Raw genomic sequence first — 19946 nt, 5'->3', positions numbered from 1 at the left:
GCGCGCAGCCGCCCATACGACCTCCCTTCGGTATGGCCCTTCCTCTGCACCACCAAGCTGAGCCATCTAACACGCTGCTGGAGCGTCCCACCGTGCGTCCTCCTGTGCGACCTCTCATGCAACCTCCCTCACTGAGCCGCTCGACCTGCACTCGCAGCCCTCACTCTCTCTCGGGCTATCCTCCCCGCTATGCGTGCCTCTTCGCCGAGCGCCATTTCCCAATGCCTCTTACTCCCTCTGCTCACTCCCTCCCTCTCATATCTCTATCAAGGTCGACATAGAGAGTACTGCACCAAGCTGCCGCATGTCGAATCCCGATGCACCATTGCTAAATCCGAAGTGCCGCTGTCGAATCCACGAGCCCTGAGCCGCGAGGAGCAAGAGGGAGAGCGCAGAGAGACTCGCCAATGTTTTCTCACACAAACCCTACTGATTCCGTGCCAGATTCAAGCTCGCAACATCTTCTTCCCCGTCACCAACCAATCTCTTCGCTCGTAACCATCGCATCGTCTGTCTGCTGCTCCTCTCTCAGCTCCATGAATATAGTGAGCACCAAGTGTCCTTACTACACCTTCCGCTCACGATGGTTTGCTCTGGCCCGACGTTGGTGCGCATCTCCGCTCGTGCTAAGTGCCGCCGTCTCCAGCCATCTTCTGACCAGTCGGACAGTCGTTTCCTTCTCAGTTGAGTTCCCTATGAGGTGTTGATGCTGGTGCCACCCTCCCACAACTGGTTGGCACTACCATTCGCCGGTGGGCAAGGGCACTACCGTGGCAGTGTGCATTCCGGCAGGAGTCTGTCATGGTAAAAGATTTTGACCAGCCCACACACACACCATGTCGCTCCTCTGCGCCGCCCAGTCAGCAGGTAACGCTCGTGCACTGGCCCAACCTGCGCCGCTGTTGAGCTGACCCAGTTGGTCTCCTTCCTCTTCAGCGTCGCTTCCCCTCTCTACTCTCCCTTTTGCCAACGTGGACTCCTGCACCGGCCAAGACCACATCGCGCTGCTGGGCCACCATCCCGCACTGTGCACGCATCCCCGCCGTCACGTCGCACCGCTCAGCTAGCCCAACCAGCTGGTCTTGCCCGTGCGCTGCATCGCCGCGCCGCCGCCGAGTTGTCCTGGCTGGCCTCCTTCGTCTCCAGCACCGCTTCCTCTCTCTGCTCTCCCTTTCACCGTCCTGACAGCCTGAGGTCGCGCAGCCCATGCACGCCATTGCTGGCCTGTGCCGTCTAGCCTCGAGCCGCCGCCCGTCACCCAGCCAAGAGGCCTAGCCGACCGTCTCCTCCCGCCACCTGGCCTCTTGCATGCCGATCACCCCTCCCGTTACTCTGGCGCCTCATCCTATCTCCCTCTCCCTCTGTGAGCCACCCGCACAAACCAACGAAAGAGACGACCCAGTCAGCAAAACTACCATTCACGTCAGCAAAAATCGACTTCCTAAACAGCTAAGCGTGCAAAGTGAGCTAGATTTATGGATCTAGGGGGTTAAATAGACGGTTTTAAAGTTTAGAGGGTTATTTGAATAAACACGATAGTTCGAAAAAGTAAAATGGACTTTTACCTTTAAAAAAGCATCCTTTTTATTCTATTTATACCACATGAACATGATCAACAACTCCCAGAACATCACTTTGATGATGAATCTAAATTACTAAATCAACAAATCCCCTCAAAATACCCAAAAAAAGAGAAAATAATGAACAACCCTGGACAACCTCATAGGGTGTGTTTGGTTGCTCAGATGGGGTTTTGTGAAGGCTGATTTGAGTTTTTATTTAGTTAACCAAATCTGATGCCATATGAATGGATACAAGAGTTGAGATTGTGATTGATTGCTCATATGAATATGATTTTATGATATTGATAAATGAGACATCTACATAAGCGGATGCAATAGCTTGCATCCATCAGGCTAGGCTAAAGGTGTATATTTGTATCCATAGAATCAAGTTAGAACAATAAATACAAACAACTAAATATATTTTTCTATGAGATTATACGCATACAGACCCATCTGAAGTAGCAACCAAAGGTACCTAGAAGCTCCTACCATCGGCACAGAGTCAGGCCCACCACATAGTTAACTATAGCTAGGCATGGCCAAATTTTTTTTTGATATGACTAAAATTAGGCTACAATCCAAATGGAGGCCAAAATTTGAGGGCAAAGCCAAAAGTTGGGTTGGCACATCCGGACACTAAACCAACACAACCCCATAAAGACAACTCACAACCACCACCATATCCGTTTTTAATGAACAAAAAACAAAAGAAAAAAAGAAAATTTAATCAACTCCATCTCCATCTCCAATTCTCCATCTCCATCTGGAGTCAGGGTTCACAAAACCATAAAAACTGCTTGATATTTACGAAAACCGTTCAATTCGGTCTATACCGTATTTTGAATTCATTCGATTTTCAAATTTGAATTAAAAATTCAAAAACATAAAAAATCACACAAATTCTAAAATTATTAGAGATAATTCTAAGACCTTCTGTGATTTTCTTTTTAAAATAATATCGTTTGCATCATATTTCATAGAGATGAAGTTTTTAAAAAAAAGAAAAATACTGAAATGGGCCATATGAACCGGATGATTTGGCCAATCACGTTAAGAAAAAGCTTAACATTCAAATACACATTTTTTTATGACGTATCTTAAGATGATCTTTAAAATTAATTTTATTTTATTTAGAGTTTTATTAATTTATCTATAATTTTTATAAAGTTTATAAGTATGAAGTGAACATGTTAAGAAACAACAATGTGATTAAAATTTTCATGTCTACTATTATTTTTTCTACATAAAGCATAGTATAAATAAACTAATAAAGATGGTTTCACTAATTTCGAAGGTCTGATGTATGAGTTATGAATTAATCTAGTTACAATACATTTACACAATCATATATATATTACAATAATTATTTCATTCATGTATTTTTAAAAGACATATGATCATGTAAGAAGACTAACAAAATTAGTTTCATGATTTTTGGATTAGCAAAGAGTTAATTATGTATTTAACTAGATTTAGTAAATACATTTTCTCATAGAAAATATACAACTTTTTACAAGTACAATTACTTTTATCATGTAGATCATGTTGTAAAATCAACAAAATTTGTCTCGCTTGATTTTAAACTCAAATAAATTAGTTGTTGATTTTACAAGATTGAGCTATTTTTTGATTTTTTTCTTTAACTTCACTCAATGGTTTTCGTAGGAAATTGAGCGGTTTTCGACTACAAACAAAATATGGGAAATACAGTCGGTTTTCGGTTAAATTTGGTCGATTTCGATTGAATTCGAGCGGTTACCGAATATCGATTCGATCAGATCTTTTCCTTCAACTTACAAATTTGACTAAATAAATTTGGCTAAATTCTCATTTAATTTTAAGCGATTCTCACGATATTTGTGAATTTCGAAAAATCACAAATATTCGGTTTTCGACACTCGAACGATTTTGTAAAGTGGGTCGAATCGAGTCCCGCACGCACGCGCAAACAAGCAAAGACAAGCTAGTCTGCTCACCTCTCCCTACCCCGTTTCAAAATTTTTTCCTCTCTAAAACCCTACCCACCCGAATCTCCCGGTGCCAGCTCCGGTCCCCGCAGATCCAGCTTGCCGGAGGAATCCGCCGGGAAAATACAGCGGCGGCGAGAGGAGAGGAGCAGGCGCTAGGGTAGGGTTCGGCGGGGGCGTCGCCGCCATGGAGGCGCAGGCGACGGCGACGGTGAAGGAGGCGCTCGCGGCGCTGTACCACCACCCCGACGACGCCATCCGCACTGCCGCCGACCGCTGGCTGCAGGAGTTCCAGCACACGCTCGATGCTTGGCAGGTGCGCGGCCGCTCCTTGATCCGACTCTACTTGATTCGCGCCCTCCCTCCCCGTTCGTGTGCAGTCGAGGCTCATGGGATTGGTTCTTGTGGTGATTTCGGGGGTAGGGGCCTCTGTGAATTGGTCGGTGTGGGGTGGATTTGGGTGCATATGTGTGGGTTCGCCCTGAACTGGGGCGAAATTTGTCGGCGTTGGGAGTGGTTCTGTAGTTTGGTTGTAGGTCCGTGGAGTGGCAGGGAATTGCTGCTCAAGTGACTGCTCATTATGTTTGCTCCGGCGCGAGGCTGCTTGTGAAATGGGTAATGCAGGATTGTTTTGGTCTCTACTGGTGCGTTATAGTTTGGAAAACTTGAAAAAGTAGAGCGTCACGTATTTTGGATCCTATCAGTTCCTTGTAGATTGGTGCTGCAAACCTGCAAATTTAGGTTCATTCAAGCATTGTGTAGGACTTGCTGCAGTTCTGATGGGCTGGACATGCAATTACTTGACTTAGCTTAGTTCAGTTGCCGCTGTTAGGTTTGGTTCTGATGTGTTTCCACGCCTATCAAGCTCTTGGACTGACTGCTGATGGGCAGTGATTGAAGAAGATGAAATGAACGTAGAGCTTGTGTGCATTGATGATGCGTGCATTTATCAATTATGAGCAATTCACCAAAAGTTGATGCTCTCTTTCAGTATTTTTAAATTTCTTGATCTATCGTGGGCACATATTGTGTTTGTACAATTTTTGATGTTTCCTTTCCGATTTGGAACCTATTCTGGATTATGGTAGATGATTTCCCCGTTATATCCCTTTATATTGTAGCATGTTGCAGCCATTTTTTACGTGGTAGTTAACTTGATCACATTTGAACATTTTCCACGTTTCCTTATGCAGGTAGCTGACAGTTTACTTCACGATGAAAGCAGTAACTTGGAAACTCTCATCTTCTGTTCTCAGACCCTCAGAAGCAAGGTAAAAAAACATAACTACAATTCACATGAATTATTTTAAACAAATTATAGTTAACTTAGTTCTCCAGGTGGTTCTTAAAGTAATCTTGGATACCATTCTGTGTTACCATTAGGTACAAAGGGACTTTGAAGAGTTACCCGCGGAAGCTTTTCGATCATTACAGGATTCTTTATACGTAAGCACCGTCTTGTGAAGTTTCTTTTACGGAGTATCACTGTTTGAAATAGCGGAAAGAGGTTTTTCTAAAGGCCACTTGGTAACATTATTGTGGTTTGCTACCTCGAAAGTGGCTTACCAATATCACATACAAGTACTTGTATTTGCAACATGAATTACAAAGTAAAGCACACAACTAGTTTATCATATTATTTTAAATGAAAAAACTCGACTACGGGTAGAGAGACGTCCCCCCGGCTTTGTTCTAAAGGTAGGGGAGTGCCGAACCATAGCTGGCCAGGAAATTCTCTGAAACCAGTTCTCAAGGAGGTACCCATGCCACTTGCGAGCACTCGGGTTTGAGCCCGGGTGGGTGACCCCTCAACTGGAGGCTCTATCAATTGAGCTATCACTCGGTTCTCTATTATTTTAAATATGAGGACATATTTTAGAAGTTGAGTCACTACCAGTCTGGACTTGCAAATGAAATGAGTTTAAGTGATTACACACTAATTGACCAAAACAGTGAAACGAAACCTATATAGGTTCTAGTTGCATCTAATCATGCTAATTTACAGCTACAGACTTCAAAACTATTTCTAGCCTCTAGCCCTTTTAGTTATCTCTCTCACTCCCAGTAGGCTTGGCAAACTACTATACAAGGGCACATTTATTTTCTTTGGGCAGTATGAAGCCTTTCTAGCACTTCGAGGCCTGCCAAACCGCCAACCTTGAAATTTGACTGCTGTGCACATATCAAGGTAGACCTACCGCTACCTGGGGAGGGACGACTACTTGGAACAATGCATATTATAAGCCATGCCACTTTGTGTCATGCTATCGAATCAGTTTTTAAAAGTCCTGTTGCAATGTATACTATGTTCTCCTATCATGATCACTTGATTTGTTTGCCTTATCATAAGGACTGGTTAACCTTTTGAAGAGATTTGTTACTTTTCAGTTAACTTGGCTGCATCTGCAGGTATTGCTGAAAAAGTTTAACAAGGGACCACCAAAAGTTAGAACACAGGTAAATGATAGAATCAAGCAGATATTGTTTATGCTAAACAAGTGTTGTGACACTACCACTCTTTGTATGATCTTCAGATTTGTATTGCAATTGCTGCTCTGGCTGTGCATGTACCTGTAGAGGACTGGGGAGCTGGTGGAATTGTGAATTGGCTAAGTGATGAAATGAAAGCTCAACCAGAGTTTATTCCAGGCTTCCTTGAACTGCTTATAATTTTGCCGCAGGTACTTAGCAATATTTGTTCTGATATTGAGGGCTTGAGGCCTGTAATAGTCTCTACTTTTTATTCTTTACCATTGTCCTGATTTCTCGAAGTTTCTTTTTTGTCTGTTTCTAGTATCTTAAACCTCTATGAGCTTATTCAGGAGAGAGATGGTTCATTAAGGAGCTAATTCACTACTAAAATTCTGATAAGGTCGTGTGGGAATACGATGATGTTTTTCATGCTTTTCGCAAACACTGACGATCCCATGTTAATCTGAAAGCATGATTGTCACCTTGTAAATTGGGCTTTTGATTTTTGATTCTTGTGCTGCAAATGATGGTGCTTCTATGCTTTTCATGGTGGTGATTTTTAGCACAATGGGGAAAAGGAGCTTTGTGGAGAGTAAGATCTCATAATAGAGGTGATTTAGTCCAGGGAGTTGGTACTATTTGGTTGGGCTCGATCACATGAGGTATGGCCGTATGGGGCATTTGTGGAAATATAATTCACATTGGGTTTTGGTGAGTAAAGGAACTAAGAAAGGAAAAAATCAGAAAAGGGATATCAGGAGCCAATGAGATGGTAGAAAACAAAACTGCAACATCATTCGGTGGTATTGAAGTGTACCGGTTCTTTGGATGGTATACAGCTAAAGCGGGTATCTTTTGATGTCATTAAACCAATTCATCCTTTTAGAAATGGTCAGTGGGACATGGCCTTAGTAATAAAGCAGATTTTTAACTAATCACATTCATGAACGCATTGGAGTCATTTTTCATATATTCTGCATATCTTTCCTGACATTCTTTTTAAGTCATGAATTATTATTTTTGTTGTTTTGCAATGCCATCTTGTGATTATTTTCAATTTCAGCCTTGTGGTTTACTCCAATTGTTCATATTCTTCTTACTCATATCATCGCATTTAAACGAAGATTTGTCCATGTAATTTGAGTTACCAACAGCGACTCGTGCATTACATTAATTATATATTGCATAGTATGTTGGTCTTGGTGAAATTGAACTTTATCCATTGTTGTGTTTACAGGAAACATCTAGTTATAAAATCGCAGCTCGTCCTGAAAGGCGCAGACAATTTGAGAGTGACCTTTGTTCATCCGCTAATGTCGCTATTAGTTTATTGACTGCTTGCTTGGTTTTTGATCAGCTGAAAGAACAGGTTAATTTCCACCTCTTCAACATTTCCTTTTACAGTACTAAGCCCTTAGGTGCTAAATTGCTGAAGAAAGCAAATTATGCTTGCACATTAAAATTTCTTTAGTGAGAGCTTAGCTATTTATTTCCTATCTATTCTCTTGCATGCACTTGCAAAGTTCATTCATAATTTGGTCCCCTATGGGCTACTCTCCTTTCTTCATACTGTTGGGAGTTGGAACATAAATTTGAACCTACTAGTTGTCCTTTAGTTACTTTGATGGATGTCAATACCTTTCCCTTGAGGATGTTGCCACGTCTTTGATAACTTCTATTGTCCACCATATTTTACCCGGGAGGAATGAAATATCCCCAAAGAACTATCCACGGATAGAAGTACATGGAAGTTAGCAATCAACGTGCCAAAACCATAACTTATGCATTAGTCTCCTTATACCGTTATTACTTTTATTTTGTTACTGTTACTAGTACCTTTACTATCATTATTGTTTTCACATCATCTTTTTAGTTGGATCTTGTGGGTTTCATCTTTAGCTTACCCTAACTTGCTTGGGACAAAGGCTGCTGCTGCTGTTGTATTGTACCTCACATCATCTTTTTAGTTGGATCTTGTGGGTTTCATCTTTAGCTTACCCTAACTTGCTTGGGACAAAGGCTGCTGCTGCTGTTGTATTGTACCTGGGAGGGACATTCTAGTTCTGGTCTTTACTGTTTATATTCTGGCCTTTTCACTGACTCTAAGAAGCATTGTTTAAGTGAGAGGTAGCGTACAATATGCTATTCACTTATTTTTCGTATATGGAAATGTGATGCTTTATGTTGCATACCATTGTCTACTTTGTATAAACCAACCCAGATGTGGGTTAACAAACCTTCCATCTTTTCAAACAGCAACCTCACATCTTTATATTATCTTTTGTCAGGTGCCACCCATTTTGCCACTTCAATATTCTTTTTTTTAAACATAGAAGTACATAAACTTGCAATCCCTAGATACATTTCTGCTGTGAGATGACTACCTGCATTTTATAGTTGATCATGATTGTCCCTTTTGTAGGTTTTGGAGGGTTTTGCTTCGTGGCTTCGTTTCTGTCATGGGTATGCTTCTTCTGGTGTTTTGACAGTAATACTTCATTCCTTGAAAATATATCTGGTGTAGTACGTCTAACAGTTTCTATTCTTCGGCTACTGCTATCTAACGGTATTAACTTCAGGAATTGATTAAAGTCTTCTTTCTGCCAGAATCTCCGCATCTGAACTTGCATCGCATCCTTTGGTCCATACAGCACTCTCTTCATTGAACTCTGATCAATATTTGGAGGCAGCTGTAAATGGTATTGTTTTGCATATGCCTGTAATCTCTATTGTATACTAGCTATGCACCTTTTGTTAGCTTATATGTTCCTCTTCATCTTTTTGCCACATTCGACTAATTAAATCTTATACACAATTCTGTGACCATTTTCTGGTGTTCTCTTGGTATCATGGTTCAGTGGCTGAGAATATTAAAACCTGATATGTCTTACGACTTTATTTGTTTCTCGCACATTCAAGGTTCTATGCACAGCAACGTATTAAAAGTATTCATGACGTTATTGTTTTCTGTGATGTTAGTATGTCCAGGTGACATTGGAGACAGTGACACGGTTTTCAAAATGCGACTTTGACCACAAATTTCCATTAAATATACATAGACAATGTAATAAATTTTTTATAGTATGAAAGTATTTTCAACTTTCAAGGAGAATCAACGCATGCCATATCCATGTGGTGATCTAGATATCTATTAGACTTATTGTTGATCGTTATAAAATAGTTCTTTTTTGTAAGGCAAAGCTACAATAGCTTGACTGCATTCTTGGACCTCACCTCAATATTTTTTTCTGCCTGGAGGGACTATATGGATAATCAAGGTCAAAAGGAACAGTAGAATATAACCATTTTATTTGGATAATCAAGTTCAAATCTAACTTCACTGTGGCTCTCGAGAGGGTGGTAAATCTGGGAAGGTCTTAGGGCAGGTTTCAGATAGGCGTACTGGAGATAGGGTTCAAAGGTGGTAGCCCAGTCCACATATTTGGCTCAAGGTATTTTAGTGATCCGTTTATTGGAGGGTGTCTGTGCCATCTAGATCCAGCTCCAGGCTATACTGTGGCTGCCTTGCTTGTGCGTGCATACTCACCTTGCTGCAGCATCATGAACCGTGACTTCCTCGTGTGTTCCCTGTGCACCACGTTCCTTGCATTCTCGCTTTTTGCAACATTATGTCCTCCATGTTCTCACAGAAGACAAAGAGAGCCTGGCACACCAAAGCCTCGGCCAGCACTGCCCGTCACAGAGATCACTGAGTGCAACTTTCAGTTTCTGCTTCCTCACAGGCTGTTGGCTAGGACAGGAGTTTTTCTTCCTTATACCATATTCAGAAACTGCAGAGCTTCTTCGTCTTCTCCATCAGGCCTCCCACGCCCTGCACTCCTCCATTTCTCTATCTTTACTGCAATACAATACGGAAAGTCCAGGCTACTGCTCCTGCCGCTCTTGCCGCTACAGTCAAGATTGCGAGCGGCAGTCCTGCAGTTGCCGGTTTTCGACAAGTTAGTGGCCTCCCATGGTTATGCAGCTGCTGCGCCCATTGGTTATTGCCAAGATTGGAGTCCACAAGCTGCCGTCTCCTCCACATTGCCGTTTTTACAAAGATTAGAGTTTGGCTTCCACTGCGCTGCCACCTGCTGCTGCTTCACTGCATGAAGTATCCTTTCATCAATGCTAGCATTCATTTGATCTTTGGGATTTATCTGCTCAGCTCTCATGACTCTGTTAATGAGGCCACTGAGATCAGATTGGACTAAGGATGGTTAGTAATGTACCTTTCTTTCTTGTTTAGTAAAATGTAGAAACATATCTCTAGCCTATCCCAATTGGCGTGGGGCTAAAGGCTCTGTTGTTGTTACCGTTATTTGCTCAAAATTCCTCCAAACAGCTTCTCAAGCTTATCACATAAGCTGGATTTTCTGGGCTTATAAGCTAGTAAAAGCTGGTTTATGGGATAAGCTAAGCTTGGCCAAACCGGTACTCTGAGCTGTCATAATAGTACTTTGAATGGCTGTAGCTAGTTATGCCTGAGATGACCAACCTAGTAATTCTTATGTCTATGGTTTTGCTGGCAGCTCACTTATATAGTTAACCTTCAAATTTCCAGTTACATCTGAATTGATACATGTTACTGTATCTCATGGCTCTGGTAGTATCACTGAACAAATGCCGCTGATTCAAATTCTTGTCCCTCATGTTATGGGTCTCAAAGAGCAGCTCAAAGACTCGTCTAAGGTATGCCATCTTTGATCATATTCTGCATGGACATATTCTACTGATCATGTTTTGGCGTTTAATTATGTGTCTTCATGCTTGTACATTTCATTTGGTTGGACTAATGTACTTTGTTTGTGAATCAGTAGAATTTTGTCTGTTAGCACTGCTATTTTAATTTATAAGGAGTTATTCTGGCTCTCTTTTTGGTTATGTTTCATTGGGATGTGTCACTTATTTAGAATTAGTTAAGATCATTTTTCTGTCCTCAATGGGGCTGGTAAAGTTATCATTGTTCCCCTGAATCCAATATTTTCTGGCTACAGTGAACTGTTTTAATGCTTCTTTGAAGGTGCACGAAACTTTTAACTGTTGTTTACGAACTCATCAACTGTATGCATGTAATCTGAGTTATTAACACTACTGAGCTTTTGAAATAACCTGAACAGTTATGGAAGATCCTATAATAAAAAAAATACATGTATGCCATATCAATAGTAGAAAGTAAAATTAGATTTAGCAAACTTCGCATGTAACTGATCTTTCCCTTTGGTTTTCGCTCTGAAAAGGCACTTAATGTCGCCCGTGTACTGTAACTTCTGAAACAAGCAGCATGCATATTCTATTTACTTCTTTTATCCCTTTTTTTGGTTATATATATGTTTGTACCATGAGTGCTTGGTAAATATGTAGATATGTATGTGTTGTTTTACTGCTATCTTTGATGACTCATTAGCACATTTCAGGATGAAGAAGATGTAAAAGCTATTGCTCGTTTATATGCTGACATGGGTGAGTCCTATGTCGACTTGATTGCCACAGGTAAATTTTATGGATGATGCTGATTGCCATTGGGGTTTGTCTCTTGCTTATGACCTGTTTATTTACTTTAAATGTTTGAGCTTCAACAGGTTCAGATGACTCCATGCAAATAGTGAATGCACTACTAGAAGTTACTTCTCATCCTGAATTTGACATTTCATCCATGACGTTTAATTTCTGGCACCGTCTTAAGCGTAACCTGACAAGGAGGTAATTCACTAACTTGACAAAAATATCACTTGTTTTACTTGAGAACAACGTAATTAATGCTTCACATATTTTAGGGACTCATATATATCATATGGATCTGAGGTGGCAATTGAAGCTGAGAAAAACAGAAGATTGCAAATATTTCGTCCTCGATTTGAAATTCTGGTTTCTCTGGTATGTATTTGAGGGACTGAGGATTGTTAGTATAATGTCCTCATTGTATAATCTCTCATGTAATAGAATCAGCAAACATTGTTTCATTTCACATGTCTGATTTCACATTGTTTTGATCTCTGGATCAGGTCAGTTTCCGAGTTGAATACCCTGAGGACTACCACACCTTTTCAGAGGAAGACCGCAGGGATTTCAGACATGCTAGATACGGTACAGTACCTGATTTGTTTTAGCTCATTCCTCTGGAAGTCCATGTTGGCTATTTTGTACAATACACATGTAAATTATAATTAGGGTCATTTGTTTTTCAGCTGTTAGTGACGTGTTACTTGATGCAACTGATGTTCTTGGGGGTGACTCAACACTGAAAGTACTTTCCACAAAGCTAGCTCAGGTGAATTTAACTATTTCTCTTGTTTTATTTCTGAGAACTTGTGCCGAGTCTCTTTTTTGGTTAAGCCTTTTTCTCCTCAATGGAATTTGGAATTTTGTTTAGTTTCTCGGTTACTTTGGCATCTTGTGCCCATTACTACAACCAGAACTTCTTCTCTAGAAGGCTTTATTTCATATTAGAACCATAGTTCTATGTCACCAATATTTATAATTTGTTTAACCCAGCCTTCCCGTTTCTAGCTTGTTTTTGATATTTACCTAATTTTTGTGACAAGTAGCCTTACAGCCATGTGCACGAGCTCATACTAGTCACAGGAAATTGTTATGTCTGGCACCTAAATAAGTTGATCAAACTTGGTATATAATGAATGAATATTACATGGGGGCCACTGTAAACCTTGTATAATAATTTCGTTTAAATTGTTTATCTGCCTCTTGCTTGTGTGATAGTGATATGATATCAATCATACACTGGAGAGCATACCATCACAGACTTTTGACCATTCATCTTCTGCTCTTTTTGAGATAGTAGCAATATAATGGTGATCGCTATTAACCTCAGGCCTCAGCTGTCTATCAATCTGACAATTACCTGCCCAGATTTGCACCAAAGAAATTTCTTTAGTTCTCTATAATAAAAGTTATACACTTTCATATTTTAGGCATATGGAAGCTGCAGCAATGAGCAGAACCCCAAGTGGCAACCTGTAGAGGCTGCCCTGTTCTGTATACAAGCGATTGCAAAATCAGTCTCAATTGAAGAGAAAGAAATTTTACCACAGGTATGAATGGCTTACTGATTGTCTCCTAATGTTATTGGTTAGTGTTCTTCCTCTAACCAGATTATCTATTTATCTACAAGATCTTACTCTGAATTCCTGCTGTTGTTTGTTCTGGATTCTTATTCGGTGTTGATAATGTGCTGTTATTGTTTTCTGAAGGTTATGTCACTGCTTCCCTGCCTTCCTCACCATGAGCAATTGCTGCAGACAGGTTTGTTTCATTGTGCAGATAGTTCAGAAGTCCTTGATCTTTGCAGTGTTTTTTAAAATACTGTGCCTGGGCGGTTGCTGGTTATTTATGTTGAGATGTTAGTGTTTATGATAAGTTAGGGCTGCTTGTTCCCAGTTGCAGATTATTTATGCTGATTTTGACCTATAAAACCTTCATGTAAACACATTATTTCTTTATAGTATTTGTAGAAGAAAAGGGGTAGAATTCTCAGCCATGCAATTGATCAAGTTTTCTGTTACTACCATTGCTTTTTGACTTTTTGTTACTGAGTTGATGGTTACTCACTTTGAACCTACCACTACCAGTTGCCTGCTTTTGGGTAACAACCATGTGAGAAATGGTTTTCCTAGCCATCTTATCACAATGTTTTGAAACATACTTGCAGTTTGTTTGACCATTGGAGCATTTTCAAAATGGATTGATGCTGTGCCAGCTGAATTGCCCATTCTCCCACCTTTGGTTGATATTCTCAATAAGGGTATGAGTACATCAGAGGATACAGCTGCAGCTGCTTCTATGGCATTCAAGTATATATGTGAAGGTATGCATTCACATCTTCTTAACAGAGTATATCTTAGTGCATCCATTTAACAGAATTATCTTCATTGTTCATATATGTCTAGCTTTGGTATGGTTGAGCTATTGCCTGTAACTGAAGGAAAAATTGAGATCTCCCACTCTATTAATTGCCATTCATGATTTGTCACACACCATTGCCTCACTGACATGTGGCCGCATCTAGTGGCCTATCCTGAAGTGCCATTGAACAGGGTGGGGAAACCTAAAATTCGTGGTTGTTTTGAATTTTGCCCAAATATACATATTGATGTCATAAACTATTCACTGTTTACTTAATTTGTCTTTTTTTTCATGATAAGACTGTAGGAGAAAGTTCTCGGGGTCATTGGATGGCCTTTTCCAGATATACCATATTGCAATCAGCGGAGTTGATGGTTATAAAGTTTCTTCCGAGGACTCGTTGAATTTAGTTGAAGCCCTAAGGTCGTTTGATTTCCCCAATTCTTAGATATTTTTGTTAGCAAACCTTTTTGGTTATACTCAAGTACTCAACATCTCACCTTACATGCCCTTGCACGCTGATACACTCCAATCAGTGTGGTTATTACAACGCTTCCACCAGAGCCTGCTAGAAGAGCCCTGGAGTTAATCTGCCAGCCAGTAATTAATCCCTTGCAAGTAAGTGGCAATCTTTGATAGTCAATCGGCCAGGCTGATGTATCCATTCTAATTTGTTTAATTCAATAAAAGGAATTAATCCAGCAAGGTGATCAAGTTCTTCGACAAGTCCCTGCTCGGCAATTAACCATACATCTAGACCGATTATCAAGCATTTTCAGGTAGGGACCTGCCATTTTTATATCTTTTCCATCGATAAATACGTTTGTTTAAATCCTCCAAATTGTTGCAGCAATGTGAAACATCCAGAAGTAGTTGCTGAAGCTGTAAATAGATATTGGCCTACTCTCAAAAGTATCTTTGATCAGTAAGTACGATACCATAGAGTTATTGGCAGAAGTTCCTACTACTGTTTTATACATGAACGATCTCATTCGCTCCTACTTTATCAATATACTCTTATGTGCAGACGGGCATGGGATACACGTACCATGGAGTCAATATGCCGTTCTTTCAAATTCGCTGTAAGCTTGTAACTTGTTTATTTACGGATACTAATTGGTTGATCTAATTTATACTCAAATCTGATGCAAGTACCGTCAGGATGTATTATAGAATAATTATCTTTTATCAGACATAAGTTTCAAATAACTCGGTTCTTGACCTTCATTGGCATTGTTGCCTTTAACTGTTTAACTGAAAGACGGAATGAAAATCTCTGATGATTTCTGAGTAGTGTGGAGCATGGGCCACGGCTTGCTAGTTTCAGTTTAACATGCCCAATGCCCCAGGGTGCTAGCCATAAAGGTTTGTTGGTAGTTTGTGTCACTTGAAATTCAGGGATTAGTATACTGTTGTTTCAGTACTTTCCAAAAGGTACAGATTATAGTGCACTAATAAAGCTGTGCCCATATTAATGGAGTAACAAGTGGTTGCAAAGAAGCCTTTATTTTGCTTTTAAGTTTGTGCTTTTCGCTTCTAGAGAGTGCACTGAAGCAGATTACAAATCTCTCTTGTGGTCATTTCAATATCTTTCAAATATTGATTGTCCGCTAAACTCATGCTAACATGCTTTTTTTCTGGGTGAAGGTAAGGACATGTGGAAGGGCCATGGGAATGACGATCGGTGCAATGCTCGAAGAAATCCAAATTCTATATCAACAACACAATCAGTCTTGCTTTCTATACTTGTCCAGTGAAGTTATCAAGGTTGATTTATTTTTCAAAGAGTCAAGTGTTGATTTTTTAACCGTATTTCCCTCTTTGACAGCTTTTCCTTTACAGATATTCGGGCCTGATCCATCTTGCACAGGCTATCTTACAAGTTTGATACAAATACTTTTCAGTCATACAGTACAGCTTCTCAGAACAATTGAAGTAACTACACCTGCTTTTCATTCCTAGGTGACAGCAACATATTGGTAACACAAAAATTGACTGAATTGTTTTGCCTACATATGCAGGATTTTACAGCTAGACCCGACATAGCTGATGATTGCTTTCTGCTAGCATCAAGATGTATTCGTTACTGCCCTGATCTCTTTGTACCTACAGAAATGTTTCAAAGATTGGTTGACTGTGCAATGGCTGGTATAACTATACAGCACAGGTAGCGTCCTGAAGATATAGCATATTTGAACAAGACTGATGCTTGAATTAGCTCAACTTATTGTATATATAAAGCATTTCACAGTTGAGCCATTTCGAGCATCTGGCGGTCTTCAAATGATTTATGTATGAATATGATATTCTTGTTCCTTGCATTCTATCCTACAGGAAGTCTAATTTTGTTGCCTAACTTTTATGTAACAGGGAAGCCTGCAAGTCAATATTGTCGTTTCTATCTGATGCCTTTGATCTTCCAAAATCCTCCGAGGGGGGAAAGTACCGAGAAGTTATTAACACAATCGTACTAAAGCGTGGTGCAACCCTTACTAGAATAATGATTGCTGCCTTAACAGGGGCGCTGCCATCTGGCCGTTTGGACGAGGTACGTTTGCCTTATATGGTGTTTTCTTTTGCTCTACCTTATGGTTTTTGGAAAGACATGAACCAACATTCTTCTGTGCTATCAATAATTCATTAAAATTGATGCAAAGAGGGAAATATAGCTCAACTTTCGAAGAGAGCTTATTGCCAAAAAGTATGTTTCCAATTTGATCTCCAAATCACATAGAATTCCCTTCTGAACAGCTCATAGCAACATTTTGGGTTGGAATTTCAGTTCGTTGCTGAACTATATCATTAGAATTCCAATCAGTCACTATTTGCCTATCATTGTTAAGTATATAAAAAAAACTGTCCTGCTAGAGTGGTTTACTACTTCACATGTAGTTTGTGTTTCTTTCTGGATTATTATAGTGGTTTTTTACATTTGTGCCGCCCAGGTGCAAATAGGTCACCTGACTTATAATTTCCCCCTTACATCATTTTCTTTTTAACACACCATTCTAATACACCCTGCTGCACTTGGTCTGTTCCAAGTGTCATAGTTGTGCTGTGAGCAAACAAGTCTTAGTCAAGGGCATGAAATCACCAACTGCACTTTGGCATGCAAACGACCATTGCACATAAAATCGACATGCAAATACCAATTGTGCTGGCCTTGGGCTCGACCGGATTGTGGAAAGTGATGTGGTGTCTTCTGTTAAAAAATAATTTGCTGGAATTAGTGTGAATTGCCATAGTTTGTTATAACTTCACAAGATTGTATTCTTTTGAAAGTTCATGACATTCCTACTTGTGAGCTTGAAGCAAAATTTTCCCTTAAAATGAAAAAAGGCACAAAAAAGGAAAAGAAAAAACTTTGAGCAAAGCATGAGAAGGTCCATTACAAAATCGAGATAGTGATTTAGGTCCGTACTCTTAAACATGATGATAGTGGATGGATGAATTTATATCTTGTGCGTGGAATTTTGCAGGTCTCTTATGTTCTGCTGTCCCTTAGCAGAGCGTTTGGTGAGAATATGCTGAATTGGGCAAGTGATAGTATTAATCTTATACCACCGCAAGCCCTAACAGATGCAGAACGATTGTGTTTTTTGAACATTATATCTGATGCGTCATCGGGAGCTAGTATTCTTACCATAACAGAAAGATTTGGGGAAATCTCAGATGTTTGTAGACGAAACAAAACGGTGCAAGACATAGTTCAAAGTGCTTTGCGGCCTCATGACTTGACCTTCACGGTGGTTCCACAATAAATGTCATAACTGGATGTCTACGCAAGGCCAGTTGACAAAGCCACTTCATGTTTGAGTCGGCGTCAGTGCATGGATTTTTTTAGTTCATACAGGTTTGAGTTGCAGCGCCATACAATTCAGATTTGTTCAGAGGATAGATAGGTCAGTAGTCATTGTAATTCTTTCACATTTCGCCTTTGTACATCTGCCATACATTGTGTATGCGGGGAGAAAAGTTGTTTTGTATTATCTCGAAAACAGTGTTATACTGGTATAACTGGCAGATCACGCAGAATGGTGATCTACCATGGGCCTGGTTTTGCTTTGGCCGGCCAGCTTATTTTTTTGTAAAGTGAGGTGGTCATCAATTTTATTATGTAAGCTTATACCAAATGATCATGCAAGGTCATATTTCAGTTCTCTTGGTCTCTTGGTAGTTGAATTGATTTTCTCCTACGTTTAGAATAAGTGAAATCGAGGATAAAGGGGAAAAGGAAGTTCTGTCGGCATGACTAACTTGAGGTGCTATCTTAAGCTGAAATTGCATAACGGCAGAACTTTGAACTAACTTAGCTGCTTGGATCTCTAATATTTGTCATTGACGAAACAATTTGTGATGCCATAGCTAGGTTTCAAATTTTGCTGAAATCCTAGTAGACTAGGTCATAGAAGACACACGCCGAGCCTTCAAGCTGAACAATGGTCCGGTGGTTCTGGGAAACCATTTCCTGCAACGAGCCGGCTCGTCGTACTCTGTTTTGGAGGTCCAGAAGAAACTCGAAGTACACAGTTCACGAGCCACGACACGAGCAGACTACTCAGCCAGAACAGCTACGGATCCTGTATCACTGGAAGACTGGTAGTACCTTGTAAGAATGGACGTGACGACCGATCGAACAATCGCTCGATCAGGAACGCACATGCATGGTTCAGGGAACGGACAGGCAGGCCCGTAAACTTGACGCATGCGACGGACAGGCAGGCCCGTAAACTTGACGCATGCGACCTAGACGCAAGCAAAGTACGGAGTACTATCGAATTTTAGTTGGCTAGCTAAACCGACATATATACATGACCGGGCAAATCAAATAGAGAAACAGGCCATGCATGTCAATTAATTTTGAGAGAGAGAGAGAGCATTGACACGGACTGATCGGCTCTGGCAAGTACGTACTGCCCTGCGCGAAGCACGGTGAAATTAAAGAGCGAACTCACAGCGCACGGCACTATTGCGGCACAGAAGAAGGATCGCGCTCCGTCCATCTGGAGCTCATCCACGACGACATGCCGGCAACAACCGATCGGAGCTGGGCACGACGTTGATCGAATCGTCTTTCGTCCGCCCGCTCCCTTTCGAGACAAGATGACCGGGGACAAATCGCCCGTGCATGCATGCACGCACGCACGCACTCTCTACTCTCTAGAGGCAGCCGGTCTGGTCCCTCGGCACCGCCCATGCACGGCGCGCACCTGGAATCGGTCGGCCCGCGCGCCCCCGTGGTAGATCTATCACTGCGCGGGACGACTGTGGGCGTGACTCGTCTCATGCGTTAATTTTGCTCGGGCTGGGGATAGATGTGAAACATCCATGAATCCAGTAGCATTTAGTGTATCCTTTACCCCACCCCAATGTATTTTTTATAGTTAATTGTCGAAAAGTTATTTTAGTGTCTCTAAATAAAATACGTCATATATACAGTTCACAATGTTATATTCTTATGAGACATCCCAAGCACATGTTTTAAAGTTAGAACAACAAATTGATTCCATGCCTACTTAGCCCACGGCTGAGCAACATATAGGACCTAAAAGTAACGGGAGGGGGAGGGGAGGGGGCAACCTGATATGAACAAAGACGAAGCATGTAGAACATGTGAAATATTTTTGAGATCTGAAGGTAGAAAACAACTGATCAATTTGATATATGAGATTGTTAGTTCCTACAATTCAAATTTGAGTTTAGAGGAACAAAGCCCGACAATTGTTGAAAATGTGTCAGCTAAACTAGTTTTGTGCATGGAGAAGGGGTGGTCCCGGATGAAAAACAGAATAGTAGCTATGAGGGTCATGATGTTATAGAAGTTGGTTTAGCCAAACATTTACATGCTTCAGAGGGGGATGTTAATACATTCATAGATGGCCATACCGATAAAAAGAAAGAAGATAGCATGATCACAATAAATACAACCGAACAAAAGAGTAGTTCGGATGTCATTAAAAATAAAGATAAAATATCTTTATTGTACAAGATCAAACTAGATACATCACAACCGAATGCTTTTAGAGCGCAAGAACAAGCTAGTGTCACACGAATTCGGCCTATAGCCAAGCAACATACA

The 19946-nt window shown here is 40.7% G+C and overlaps 1 protein-coding gene across 1 annotated transcript; it reads left to right on the top strand.

Annotated features, from left to right (window-relative positions):
- The first annotated feature begins 3505 nt into the window (after positions 1-3505).
- LOC133907275 (transportin MOS14-like) lies at positions 3506-18027 on the top strand. The gene is made up of 27 exons (XM_062349273.1): positions 3506-3848; positions 4726-4803; positions 4916-4978; positions 5942-5989; positions 6067-6213; positions 7242-7373; positions 8427-8467; positions 8612-8703; positions 10569-10696; positions 11422-11497; positions 11587-11707; positions 11782-11881; positions 12010-12091; positions 12193-12275; positions 12937-13056; positions 13216-13267; positions 13674-13829; positions 14167-14290; positions 14404-14485; positions 14558-14646; positions 14718-14792; positions 14895-14949; positions 15515-15634; positions 15710-15802; positions 15889-16034; positions 16238-16415; positions 17347-18027. Exons 1-27 carry the CDS (start codon positions 3720-3722, stop codon positions 17626-17628), a joined length of 2892 nt encoding a protein of 963 aa, XP_062205257.1. The 5' UTR covers positions 3506-3719; the 3' UTR covers positions 17629-18027.
- The last annotated feature ends 1919 nt before the right edge of the window (positions 18028-19946 follow it).

The sequence above is a fragment of the Phragmites australis genome, chromosome 24 (genome assembly GCF_958298935.1).
Source record: "Phragmites australis chromosome 24, lpPhrAust1.1, whole genome shotgun sequence".
Classification (NCBI taxonomy): Eukaryota; Viridiplantae; Streptophyta; class Magnoliopsida; order Poales; family Poaceae; genus Phragmites; species Phragmites australis.
This window is presented reverse-complemented; position numbering and strand designations above follow the sequence as displayed.